This window comes from Tachypleus tridentatus, chromosome 1 (genome assembly GCF_004210375.1).
Source record: "Tachypleus tridentatus isolate NWPU-2018 chromosome 1, ASM421037v1, whole genome shotgun sequence".
NCBI lineage: Eukaryota > Metazoa > Arthropoda > Merostomata > Xiphosura > Limulidae > Tachypleus > Tachypleus tridentatus.
Genome location: NC_134825.1, coordinates 31,414,425 through 31,428,819, shown reverse-complemented (window position 1 = coordinate 31,428,819; position 14,395 = coordinate 31,414,425). Strand labels below are relative to the sequence as shown.

The 14,395-nt window shown below is 33.5% G+C and overlaps 1 protein-coding gene across 3 annotated transcripts in view; it reads right to left on the bottom strand.

Moving 5' to 3' along the window:
• The window catches only part of LOC143245195 (maltase-glucoamylase-like), a 33,934-nt gene extending 21,717 nt beyond the window's left edge, over nucleotides 1-12,217 (bottom strand). For all 3 annotated transcript variants that reach the window (XR_013025501.1, XM_076491254.1, XM_076491264.1), the window contains exons 1-3: nucleotides 10,194-12,217; nucleotides 2,398-2,573; nucleotides 795-921 (exon numbers count right to left, since the gene is read on the bottom strand). Coding sequence is in view for 2 of the 3 variants with exons in the window: in XM_076491254.1 (XP_076347369.1) it covers nucleotides 795-921; nucleotides 2,398-2,573; nucleotides 10,194-10,772 (882 nt within the window). In the remaining variant the exon portion in view is untranslated. The remainder of the gene's footprint in view (nucleotides 1-794; nucleotides 922-2,397; nucleotides 2,574-10,193) is intronic.
• Nucleotides 12,218-14,395: the final 2,178 nt, after the last annotated feature.

Sequence of the window (14,395 nt, the reverse complement as noted above, 5' to 3'; positions counted from 1 at the left end):
ATTCATGAAATTAGAGCAGATATAAACATCGAAAGTATAATATGCTAATAACATTAGAGCAACAAAGAACCCGTTAATTGCATAAAAAATATGTAGCCATAGCTTCCATTAAAAAAAAAGTAGCATCCTGATAAATTTTAGAGCAACGAAAAACATGTGAAGAGGTCTGTCTCTAGGGGATATAGAAACTATAAAAAACAAATTATTAATAATCTTATAATAGAAAAAAATATCTGAAAAGAAACCTTTTGCGAAGTCTAGAGTATAGAAAAACGTTTAGAAGGCTTCTCTGCTGACAAGTTCTTAGCAGAGAAAAAAGTCTGAAAGATAACCTGTTGATGTGTTTAGACTAGAGACAAAAACACCTGATGAGATAACCTGCTACTAACTTTAAGGCTAAAGTAAGCATTTAAAAAGGTAGACTGATAAGTGTTGAACAAGAAAAAAAATGTGAGAAGATAACTTGCTGGTAATGTTTAAGCAAAGAAAAAAAAATGGAAAAGGCAAAATATTTTCCCGAATTTAAGGAAGTAGAACATTTAGAAGGATAACAGTGCTAACAAGCTGAGAGCGAAACAAAACCAAAACCAAAATGATAGCCTACAGATAAATTAAGAAAACAAATCTGAGCGCGTAATCTGTTACAAGTGTAAAACAAAAAACTTAGAGGAAAGAAGAGCATTTGGGAAGGTAAGTTTAGAACTTTTGAAAGTATAACCTACTTCATTTAAATTGTAATTTGGAACATCTGAGAGGTTAATTTATAACTTAGTGAAATAGTTATAAGAAATAACCTTTTGGTTAATTCGGTATACCATCCTTCCATCTTCTTGTAGGCCGTATATATAGTGAGAAGGCAACTTAATGGTAACTTGAAGGAACTGGTTAGAAAAGGTGAACCCAGCTGTTGCTGTATCGAAACTGTGAACAAAACTTAATAATTAACTCTATCCGTAATGTTAAAAACATAAACCTCTATACTACATCATGTTCAGAAATAAAAGTTCTTTTTATGTTAACGGATTGAAATTTACGAAGCAACTTAGTAACTCTAAAATTTATAGTTACGTGAAGGTAATAACCAAATGTATAAAATATTCGTTTGTTATACAACTTCCAGTATACATGTGAGATATATAATACTAATAAAATATGTCGCTTAAATATTCCTAAAATATTGAGTCAATTACACAGAAGTTGCCATTTTTTGGCGGTGGCTTTCAACAAGAGAAAACCCACTAGAACAGTTTCTCCTATAACAATTTACACAACATTAAAATTTTATTTCTTAGATCAAAAACAAAGTTCCCAAAATATTGGTTTGGTGTTGAAGAAAAGTGTTCCTATAATGAAATTACTTTTTCTCAGGGTTATTCCGTTTTGACCTCGATTTGCACATGTTCATGACATCTTGAACGTTCTGCGCACTTTAAAAAATAACAATCAACGTTCTTTAGCTATTTCCTATTAGTGTTGTTGGTCAAGTTCTGATATTAACTGAATGATATTAAGTAATGAAAGTGTTTACACTGAGAGGAACAAATAACCTCATACTTACTATTCCTTTTACTTACAATTTTTTTATCCTCATTTGATTCTACTCTTGATGTGTTTGAACGACCTCTCTTTAAGATTGTTTTAACTTCTGCAGGCCCCCTATCGTAAATGCATCCACAACATTTGCTACTTACATCATTGCATTTTCAACTAAATCTAGGTAAACATGACTTTACAACATTTTCCCGGTTAATCACTGAAAATAGGTCTTCTATATACATTTAAGTTGCATCGCAGAAGGTAACGAACTTTCACCTAAACCAACACATATGGGGAATAGTTTTAAATGTAAATGTGAGTATAAAAGTTATATTGTTCAAAAGCGCTAAAGGCAGTTTTAATGTGCTTGATTGTTTTCTGGTTATTGTGATGAACAAATCAGTCATTAGTTTCTATATTAATGACTCCAATTTTAAAACTAATAAAAAATTAAATAGCTGATTTAAAAGTAAAAAGTAACTCTGACCGAATTACTTATTTTTTTATGGTATAAGCTGCTACTACGATTTGGTATAATTATAGAAATAGTTGCTGAAACTTTTTTGTTTGAATGTTGGGTAGTTTGGCCAGCACTATAAAACTTTACATTACCAAACAAACTGAAACGTTCAATACTGTTTCTGTTGACACTTGATAAAGTAAATAATCCATTCATAGAAGTATAAACTTGTGAGATCGGGAAAAGTAACTAAAACACAGCAGTAAGCAATTATCTTACTTAATATTGACTCAGAAACACAACATATGATAACACATCTATTATGGAACACAAGATGGGAGTGCACTTATTTCTTCACTTACAACAATTAAGATAATAAAATAAGTTTTCAGAACATTTACATGATAGACCCTGTATTTGACCTTCGAACTTTAATTCCGAATGGCACTTCGGTGGTTTTATACGTGATTTCATACAATGACGCTTGACGATGATTACTACTGTAGAACCCGAAAACTGGATTAGCTGGTATTTGTGGATCCGGAACTTCGTAACGTTGATCGGCTGGATCATAGAACTACAATGTAATCAAACTGGATTAAATAAAAGCGAAATATGTATTCTGTAACATACATCTAGTGAAAACTTTCAATTTACATAACACGTGTGAAACATTTTAAACTGTCCATCTACAGGAAGAAAGTTCTGGTTTCAGTTAGGTATGTGCATTCAACTCTTCCATGTGGTCTCAGAATAAACATTAAACATTGTGCAGGAAATGAAGAATTTGTGTTTATCTATTAGTTATTAATAACTGCTTTCTAATTATATGCAAAAACGGCTCGTTTTGGGTTGAGAAAATATTTTACATAGAAGGTCGAAACGTTCTTCTATGTAAAATATTTTCTCAACCCAAAACGAGCCGTTTTTGCACATAAATTTCTCAACAAGTGGGTTTCTCGACATCACTGATTATGCTTTCTAATTAATTCTGCTATATAAACGTAGATGTTTTAAAATACCATTTCCTCTTTACGTCAAGTCGTAAAAATACGTAATTGTTACTTATTATACGATTAACTCATTGCCCAACGTGAAAATTATAGTTTTTTGACTGATTATCTACCTCTAACGCACGACGTCCCAAGGTGAGTCAGATGTATTTCCGCGATAGACTACTGGTATTGTTACGTTGTCGGGGTTTAGGTCTTGATGACCTGGAAAGGTCAGGTCCAAGTGAATTCTTCCTCCCTCCTCGTAGGTGTTAATGATTTCTGAAGATTATTGTTATTAATAATACATGAGGGTCAGGGTATGTTGAACTTACTCTGACCTCTTTCAGGGCAATGTTCATGTATGTAATGACAGTAATATTAGTGTGAATATGCACATTCTCATTAGTTTTACTTGCTCCCCAAGAGCATCTCACATTAATACCCTGTTCATCTACGATGGAGATAATGTTTGGTTTGTTCGAATTTCGCGCAAAGCTACACGAGGCTATCTGTGTTAGCCGTCCCTAATTTCATTGCGTAAGACCAGAGGGAAGGCAGGTTGTCATCACCGCCCAACACCGTCTCTTAGGCTACTCTTTTGACAACGATTATTCGTATTGGCCATCACATTATAAAGCTTCCATGGCTGAAAGAGCGAGCATGTTTGATGACGGGGACTCGAACTCAAAACCCACAGATTACAAGTCGAACGTTCTAACAACTAAACTGTAATAGGCCTATTAAAACCTGACCCTACCAGGCTGGACATATATATCTCTTCAGAAAGCTTTCCAATAAAAATAATCAAACATTAAATTATTTCGTTATGCCATCTAACAGGGATATTTTTTTATCTCAAATACAGGTGTATAATCAAAATCATATTTATTTTTATAAGCTCTTAGACTACACCACTTATTTTCAAATCACAACAGTTATATAGCAAAGAATATACACTGATATTACCCTAATGATATATGTCCCTAATTTATATTTTTAAGACTAGAGGAAAGGCAATTACCACCCACCACCAACTTTTGAGCTACTCTTTTACCATCGAATGATAGAACTGACCGTCATATTATAACACTTCCACGGCTGAAGGGGCGAACATGTTTGGTGTGACGGGGATTCGAACCTGCGACCCTAAGATTACAAGTCGAGTGCTCTCACTATCTGACCATGCCAGGCCTTTATATCTAACTAACTCTATCTGTTAACTATGAACCACACAAAGCTATCTGTATTGCAGCGCAACCATGGCTAAATTGTTTTGTTTAGAGGCAGTAAAAGGCATGGATTTTTATGGCCTAAATAAACTACACAGCCAAGAATGCAATACAATATTTACAGACTTAAAAATATATATATTGTGTATACTTAAAATACTGTGTGTTTTGTTACAGCAAAGCCACATCGGGCTATCTGCTGTGTTCACCGAGGGAAATCGAACCCCTGCTTTTAACGTTGTAAATTCGAAGACTCACCGCTGTCCCATCGGGCGACTAGTTAAGATACAAATATTACATAAAATAGAGACCACGTGTTTTTGTCATAATCTCTGTCACTGTTGATTCTTCCCACTTAAAAATGTCTCCCACTAGCGTAGCGGTATGTCTGCGGATTTACATCGCTAGAAACTGGGCTTCGATACCCTTGGGAAGCAGAATACATCATTGTGTAGCTTTGTGCTTAATTTCAATCATTCAATTATTAATTCATTCAAAGTATTATTTAAATTATTATCATTCAAAGTATTAATTTGTTCTTTTAAAGTAATTAAAAGCTTCAAGTTGGGCTAGTGTTGTAAAACTAGTAAATATGCAGTAAGTAGAAACATTTACACTCTGAAACTAGTCTAATTTTCTTCCTTTTGAAAATCAGCTCATTAGTTTATTATTTTCTTGAGCAATAATATTAATGGCATTGCACTAATTGCCTTTGTAAGAATCATCTAATGCTGATAAACTCTTTCTGAAATAGCTCTGATGGTCAAAGGCCCGGCATGACCAGGTGGGTTAAGGCGTTCGACTAGTAATCTGAGGGTCACGTGTTCTAATCCCCATCGCACCAAACATGCTCGCCCTTTCAGCCGTGGAGGCGTTATAATGTTACGGTCAATCCCACTATTCGTTAGTAAAAGAGTAGCCCAAGATTTGGCGGTGGGTGGTGATGACTAGCTGCCTTCCCTTTAGTCTTACACTGCTAAATTAGGGACGGCTAGCGCAGATAGCCCTCAAGTAGCTTTGCGTGAAATTCAAAAAACAAAACAAACAAACTGATGATCTAAATCATTTCAATACTTTACGGATGGAAGTTTTGATTAACTTTTCAATAAATTACTATAGAATAAAACTCTTAAAATTTGAAAATGTTTTCTAGAGGAGAACTTACAACTTGAAAGAATCTGCCATAGTTAATGACTTTGGTGTCCAAAGGTTTGCTTGTTCTTTTCATTAAAAAACCACAAATGATCATAGGTATAATATAGGTCTGAATCCTTTTGGATTGTTTTTCTTTTGCACATAAAATGCGCCCTCTGGCAGATATGTATAGAATTATGACTTCATCATTACACTTCTCCTCCCCTCTCCCTCCTTGAAACAACCAATCAGCTCGTTCGTCCAGAGTGGCGAGGTAACTATTAGGATCCATCTTTGACCCCATTGAGAAAACATCCATTTTATGGCATGGTTAACAACAAAACAAGACTGTTTTGTGACGAATTTTAATTATTTTGAAAACTGATTTTTACTTAATCCTTAAAACGAATCTTTAAGCGACAGATTATACTTGTATTTACGCAAGCAAACAGAAAACACATTCTATCTCATATTACTTATGTCATTTTATTATAACACTACAACTGGTTCAGCTTCTAAGCTAAACTTAAAATGTATTTTGCATTTTGAGAGTAAGGTCAAACTAAACGGCGAGTCCTAGAAAGTAGATTTCAAAGAAATTAATCAAACTTCTAATTACAGTCATTAATGAAAAGTTTTTATGTGACCATTTAAAAGCTGTGGTGATACAAGTGAGATTATTTCTAAAGAAAGAATAAAAATGCTAAATTGATGCCTCAAATAGAATATACTGTGTTAAAATGTGTTGATTTTGCTCTATAATCACGCTTTTTTTAGGTTTTCATCTTGTCTGACTGCAGTTGTACATAATGTTATAGCCCCTGAAGCATATTTTCTGATCGATACGGTCACATTATGAGAAACTGTGGTGAGAAACACGTAAATCAGCACTAGCAGAGTACAATCGTATACTTAGACGCTCTCTACCAGAACACTATCGACTGTATGCGAGGTACCTTAGTATGTATGTGTGTGGAAAGCCTGTCTACTGGAATAAAGGAAACTTTAAGGATGAGAACGAGTCACTCGAGTTTTCTGAGTAACCCATCATTATGATGTCCCTTTGGAATAGAATTGAAGACGTTTCTGGTGTAAGGAGTGCACCTGCTTGGTTTCCATAGTTTGATGTTATCGTGTATTTCTGGATAACACATGACCGAACATCAATATTACACTATTCTTGTGCACAAAATGAACTTGGCGCTTTTTTTTAAAATGTAAACTAATGATAACGATGTGTGTTTACTTGTACTATAAACACATTTTTATGTAAATTTATGATATTAATATGTGATTACTGGTACTATAAACATTTTATACAACTTTTTTATGCAAACTAATTATATTAATATGTGATTACTGGTACTATAAACATTTTTATACAACTTTTTTATGTAAACTAATTATATCAGTATGTGATTACTGGTACTATAAACATTTTTATACAACTTTTTTATGTAAACTAATGATATCAGTATGTGATTACTGGTACTATAAACATTTTATACAACTTTTTTATGTAATTAATGACATCAGTATGTGATTACTGGTACTATAAACATTTTTATACAACTATTTTATATAAACTAATGATATCAATATGTGATTACTGGTACTATCTAAGCACTTTTGTACACTTTTTATGTAAACTAATAATACAGATATGTGATTACTGCTACTATCTGTTGTACAATCATTCACAGTATTTCCATTTTAATCATAATTGCCATATTGGAAGGGAAATGTAAGAAATTATGCATGTATGTTTAATGCAATATCAACGTATTTCAATTTTTATGTTAACACACATTCGTATATACGTTTGTGTGTATGAATATATAAAAACTTGGATGGTTTAATTTGACACTGGACTACCAAGGTGTTGAAGTGTTTACTAAAAATATTACACCATTTCTTCTTAACAAACATATTAAACTTTTCAGTATTTTACGTAGCAGAAAAATGATTCATGAACACAATACGTGGACCTCGTGAGGTTAAAATTTCACAATAGGATAGATGACTTAAAGTGTATTCATGTTTAGCAAGATGTACACAAAACCTACAATTACGAACGACACAGTCTCTAGTTAAAACAAAAATGCTACATCATAAGTCATCCTAGTCTGATAAGATGCTCTTGTCGTGACCAAGTTCGCACCAATAACCGCGTCTCAATCCTACGCTTTGTTTTGTTTGTTTGGTTGTTTGTTTTGGAATTTTGCACAAAGCTACTCGAGGGCTATCTGTGCTAGCCGTCCCTAATTTAGCAGTGTAAGACTAGAGGGAAGGCAGCTAGTCATCACCACCCACCGCCAACTCTTGGGCTACTCTTTTACCAACGAATAGTGGGATTGACCGTAACATTATAACGCCTCCACGGCTGGGAGGGCGAGCATATTTGGCGCGATGCGGGCGCGAACCTGCGACCCTCGGATTACGAGTCGCACGCCTTACGCGCTAGGCCATGCCAGGCCCTGCTCCTACGCTTTGAATCAATAGGCTTCACAGAGGTTCCTCTACAGATTTATTCCAAGGGAAAAGGGTAGACTATTGATTTATATGTTCAAATCATATTTCACTAATGTTCCTGAGTTCCAGTTTTGTGACTAGTGCACTGTTGCATAGATAAACTTGCATTTCTCGAAGTATGAATTGATTGTGCATAGCTGCTATGACAAAATAGTTTTTCCCATACACGTTACTGACAGTTAACATTACATTAACTCTCTCGGAATGTTTAACTTGCTGCGTTCTTTTTCTTTCTTCAGTAGTGCGGCAGACGTGATCGCATCAGAAATTTTGACAACCTGGAGATGTTGCTTACAGAAGCTCCGATCAGGAGAGCCATTACTATTGTCTCTCTTCCAAAGTCTATTAGGCCTTTATCATTTTCTAAGACAAAACGTCTGGAGTTGAAGCACAACATAGATAGCTCTACGTTTATATAAACAAAATCAAGACACCTGATCAAATATCATGCTATTTTTGTAGTAAGGAATTCAAGTATCTAATAAAATAACAGAGTAACGTATTTCGTTTCGAATTAGCCAGAGTTAAAATATGCGCTGATATAAATAGTTATATAGCGAATAACTAGTTTTTAGAGGGAAATATATTTTATATTATAGAAAAAATTTAATTTATTCGATAGTTCTCAGTCCAGCAATGTTAGTGCAGCTTAATTATACTTAACGATCTTTATTATACTAATTATAAGTAAGGCAGTAATTATAGATAAGAGAACTCTGAATCAGTTATAAACAATATACTAGTACTCTTCTGAAGACACTGGCAGATATTCTAGACACAAATGTCTTTACATCTACGTTATCCTAAAACAGTGAATAAATTGAAGTTTGACAGTGAAAAACATTTAAGACAAAAATGTGTTTCTTATTTCAAAGATTCTAGGACTTTTTATTTGTTCTGCCTCTCAATGGCTCAGTGGTATGTCTGTGGGTTAATAACACTCAAATCTGGGTTTAAATACCCGTGGTGGTTGCAAAACAGATAGCTCATTGTATAATTATTTTGTCAACGAAAAAAATAAACATACTGTTTAATTGTAATAAAATAAAAATGTAAGATAAGTTCCTGAAGCAATCCGTTACTTATTAGATTCTACAAAATTTGCAGAACATACACTCATTAGATTCTACAAAATTTGCAGGACATACACTTATTAGATTCTATAAAATTTGTAGAACATACACTTATTAGATGCTACAAAATTTGCAGAACATAGACTTATTAGATGCTACAAAATTTGCTGTACGTACACTTATTAGATTCTACAAAATTTGTAGAACATACAAATTATTGAGCTTGCAAAAAGCATAAGCTTGTGCTTACTTTTTTAGCTAACACGTTATGTTACTAACGGTAAGGAAATCCAGAAGGTATTTTGGTTAATCAAAACTGTACAACAGCAAGACTAACTTTTTATGTAATGGATAAAAGAAATACAATAAGTTAATTCCGCTTAAGTTTCAGTATATATAACTTAGTAGTTGATGTTAAACCATTTTATGTCACAGTCTCTTTTTATTTTTTCTAATATTTTGTAATATTTAGTTGACTCCAAAATTAATTGAAAACACACTGTCATCTCCTGTTATTTTATAAATATTCCTTTGATATTTATATAACTGTTAATTTAGATTTCCTTTGGATACTAATTAATAAGTTCAACTCTTCCAAATAAGAGGTTATTTCGCACTAAACCATTTGACTGAAGTAAAACATAAGAATTAATAATTTGTAAAGAATTACGTATTATAACGCAAGATATTTTTTGTGAGTAGTTTAGAAGTTTTCTCTCTTTTTTTTTCTTTTCTTAACAAGGGACGCAGTAAACTTATGAACTGTAATACTAAAATATGGGGTTCTATTTCCTAGAGTTGACAGAGCGCAGAGTCCATTGTGTAGTTTGCACTAAAACAAAATTTGTTTCTAGTAATACAGTTTATATACATTAATTTTTTTTCTAATTAATAAAACTTTCTCACCACAGAAAACTCAGTGCGAGAGTACTTAGAGTGCTTAGGCCAAAATAGTTAATGAAATCTAGACATATAAAAAATATCATGCAATTAAAAATCCTTGGATTTTTGTTTATTTGAAATTAAGCACAAAGCTACAAAGCTGTACTATGCCACCACGAGTATCGAAACGCAGCTTCTTGCGGTGTGAGTTCGCAGACGTACCGCTAGGCCACTAGGGGGCTACATATTCTTGGTAGTTTTGCGACAAAAACAAAACAAAGAACGATCATGCTTGAAATTTTATAAAACGTATGTTTCGTAATATATATATATATATATATATAAAACCTACTTTTATTCGTAGTCTGTAGAATGTTTGTCGTTCTACAAGTACACGCAGATTTCTTATGTCATTCCCGTATCTAGATGGAGATGGTATTCTAGAAAGTGGAATTTCGAATCCTTCGTAAAATGAGGTAACTTTTCCAGATACATGATAGCCGTAGTTACTGGGATAAAAACACTTTGGCACTAAAGTTAACTGTTGCTTATCGCACGGGCTTCCAAGAACTGATTCGTGACTATTAGCTGTCCAACAACATCCTCGATTGACACATTGCTCTTCAGTTACTAATTCAGTCTCTGGAAAGCAGTCTACTAGGCTGAAGGACATCATCTTCGCAGGTTTCAAACATTCAGGTTTCCAATCATGCTTATTTTTGTCGTGTGTAACAAGTAGTGGGGAATATCCTTTAACATTTAAACCAAAACCGACGAAAAAATAAATTGGTAATAAAACAATAAACAAAGTACCAAGTAGTATAGAAAATATACACATACATCTTAGTCTCCATGGTAACGTCGAAAAGTCATCGGTACAACATTTTCTTGAAGTCATGTTTGACCGTCGGTTTCTAAGTACAGTTGACATATGTAGTAATACTTCTTGTTATACGAAACAGTGAAGTCAAAATTATGGAAGTATCTCGAAAACTTTGGTTTTACTATTTCCTTAGAAAGAATGTTTAACAAAGCTATTACATGACAGCATTTGTATAATAGCAACTAAAGCACAAAATCTAATCTTATTTATATACACTTTAATCACGCACATTTATACGAACAACCGTGAATTTCCAGATCTTACAATTATAATAGCTTGATCTCGTTCTAGCCTTCTATTTAAAGAAAACTTTCTGACAAACTGTTATTAAAGTACACAGACTTTTTTGTACTGAGACTGGAAAACGGGTCAACGTATATTAGAAAGCAGTATTCTATTATAATAATAGAGAAGAAAAAACGTATAGCTGAAGAATACACAAGTCATTGTGCACTACACTAAACATCGAACCAGAACGAGTAAATCATCCGCTATAAAAAATAGTAACCCGGCTTTACGGATACGTCCTAATTTTAAACGTTTTTCTTTTTTTATTCTATTTTATACGGTCAATCTGTATTTGTAAAACTGTTGAAAAAATTAAATATCTGTAAAAAGGTTTTTTAAAACAATTGTTTTAAAATATTTATGATTTCTGATCAATCTAAAAACTTTAGCAATTTTTCAAATGATCACATTATAAATCATGCGTTACCGAATCTATTGAAAATATCGATTTTTAGAGAGTACTACTATTACAAAATATTCATAAATAATATATATTTACTCACACACACACATACATCGTTAGCATTAATTCTTTGACGACTCAAAGAACTAATCGAACGTTTCGTTACAAAAAAAGTACAGAAACTCCTTACTTAAAGTACTTGAAGATCATAACTCATCGCTTAGTACGAAATTCTGAACTACTCGTAGCTCCTATGCTACCTTATAGTTTTCGGTTCATGAATCCGTGTGCCATATTTACCAACCTTTCCCATATTTCGAAAGTATGAAAACGATCAGTGGGAACATTAATGTATTTCTTTGTACAATATCAGCTTACACGACACACAAAATTATCCTTAAATGATGTTAAAAGAAATACTGGACCACATCCAATCGCGTTAGGGTATAAACACAAGCAGGGTAAATATGTACACGCGTGCACTCCGTGTTGTGAAGATACATATATACGGTTTGGAAGCTGTTTATCGAAATAAAGCTTCTTATTGGAAGATACTTTTAACTCGTGTTCAGCCACTTTTCGAAACCATACAAAAACAATCTAGGTACAACATTTGTAGATACGTGAAACAGCGAAATCGCCGTTGTAGAAAAAGTTATATGTATTAAATGCCAGTTTCACAGACTACCAGTTCTGTCTCGGTGTGCTGGTGCCACGCGATGCAGTGCTGTAGAATCGGAAATGGTCAAAGCCTACTTTCACATTGTACTCCACTATTATGTACATACAAACGCCAACTGCCGCACCCCAATTCGGTGAGTCAGAGAGCAAGCGGGAATGAAGCATGTGTTGTTGTTAACCAAGTTTGCCAAGTATTTTATTTACTTTAAGGAAAAAATACCCATTTAACTACGAGTTGATAAGTTTTTAGTTATAGCTACTGTCATTAATTTTACGTTAACGTAAAATATTATTTGGTTTTAAAAGTACAAAAACTTAGTTTCACGTCATCATAATGTGTGTCTTCATCACTATCAAAACAAATTTGTGGTTGGAAAAACTTCTGAGGGTATGTCGAAATTATTTTCTGCATAACATATATAAAGAACACTTTTCTTGGAACACACTATCAAGTCGATTGTGTACGATAAACTTCATGAATAAATAAGAACTAAAATTAGGCCTAGTTAGATAAAGTATCTCCAGGAATCAGAATTTTAGATTCGAATTTCCACTTTTTTTAGAAACATTTATCCAAGGTACATATGTACAAGACACTGTATGTTATGTCAGTTCTGCGTATGTATTTAAAAGCAATGAGTTTGTTGAATTAATTTTGGCTGTATTGCACGTGAATAAAAATATTATTGTGTTGAAATAAATCTCGTATTAAACTGTTTATGGTAGAATAGAGTGCAACCATAACCACACCATTATTTTCCTTATTTTGACGGGACAGGGAAGTTATACTACAAAAAAAACAAAAAAAACTGACCATTTGAATTTGGGGAAATTCCTGCTTCACATATTGTAACAAGAAAATCATTGACACTAAGATAATACCTGTGTTCGGTGATGCTCAGAAGACATTGTATTTTGATCCCCGTTGTGAATTTTGCTGAATCAAGTTGGTCGAAAATTTTTTGTAACAGAAAGGTACAACTAGAAACAAGTATGACCCATATTCGTCCTTCCTGCCAACACCCAGTGTCTACATTTGTGATACCTGCTTCTGAATTGTCAGCGACAATGGTATCGGGTTTTCTGATGCATTTGTAACTCACGGTAATGTCAAGCGTACTTACCTTACTTGGTGGATTAGAGTACCAGAATGTTTTTTTTTTTCAAATTTAAGTCAGGACTTAAACCACGACCTTCGTAATTTCTTTGTCAAGGTGGTCCAGTACGGAGCATCACGACAAAGTCTCGTTCTTTTATGACTTCAAAAAGTCATTATAATGGGTAGAATATCAGACTAGTCACCAAATAGACAATATACCACTCAGAAGAGAAATAGGTTATGCATTCATTCATATTGATTATTTCCCATATCATAACTGAACCTCCATCAAGACAGTTATAATCACAGATGCAATGCTGAGCACAACACCGTTTACTTTCGGCTCTTAATATCTGAATATTGATAGTTTTAAGAGGCGTAGCTGTCCATTCTAAAGACCTCTACAAAAGTTTCCAATTGAATGCGGAGACAACTGCACAATGTTTTTTACTTTAAATGATTCCTGTTTCTTACCGTTTAGTCAATGATAACCATTCTAGCTAAATGGTGAAGTAAACATTCAGTTCATAGTGCAAACTTTGTATTCGTAAAATAGTAATGATATTACATTGCACTTGTACAATTGTTATCTCATTACTGTTTGGTTGTTTTGAATTTCGCGCAAAGCTACAAGGCTATCTGCGCTAGCCGTCCATAATTTAGCAATATAAGACCAGTGGGAAAACGACTAGTCATCACCACCCACCGCCAACTCTTGTGTTACTCCTTTACCAATAACAGTAAGTCTCCCTGTAGAAAAGCGAACGTATAACGCTAAAATTCTGGGTTCGATTCCCCACAGTAGACAGAGCAGATAATCCAATGTCGTTTTGCTATAAGATAAATAAACAAAAAATAAATGGTCAAACTTTAGAAACAAGGGGCACTGTTCTTCCAGAGAGAAAGCAAGATCATAATAAATCTGAACAGGTATACATTTCAGAAAATGAGAAATTAAACCTTTTTTTTATTTAGATATGACTGTTCACCATCTGAGCTGTTTGTGTGTGTGCATGTGTTTTTATTTTAGATAGAAAAGGAAATAGTTGTAAACTAAATACATAATTCCTATTTATTGTGTTTGGTAGAAGACTGACCTAAATATTTATACTAATTATTATTACAACCAAAAATAAGATTAGGCCTTATACATCTTTGTTTTAATCATAAGACTGGTTATCGTTGAATATCCTCTTTGTG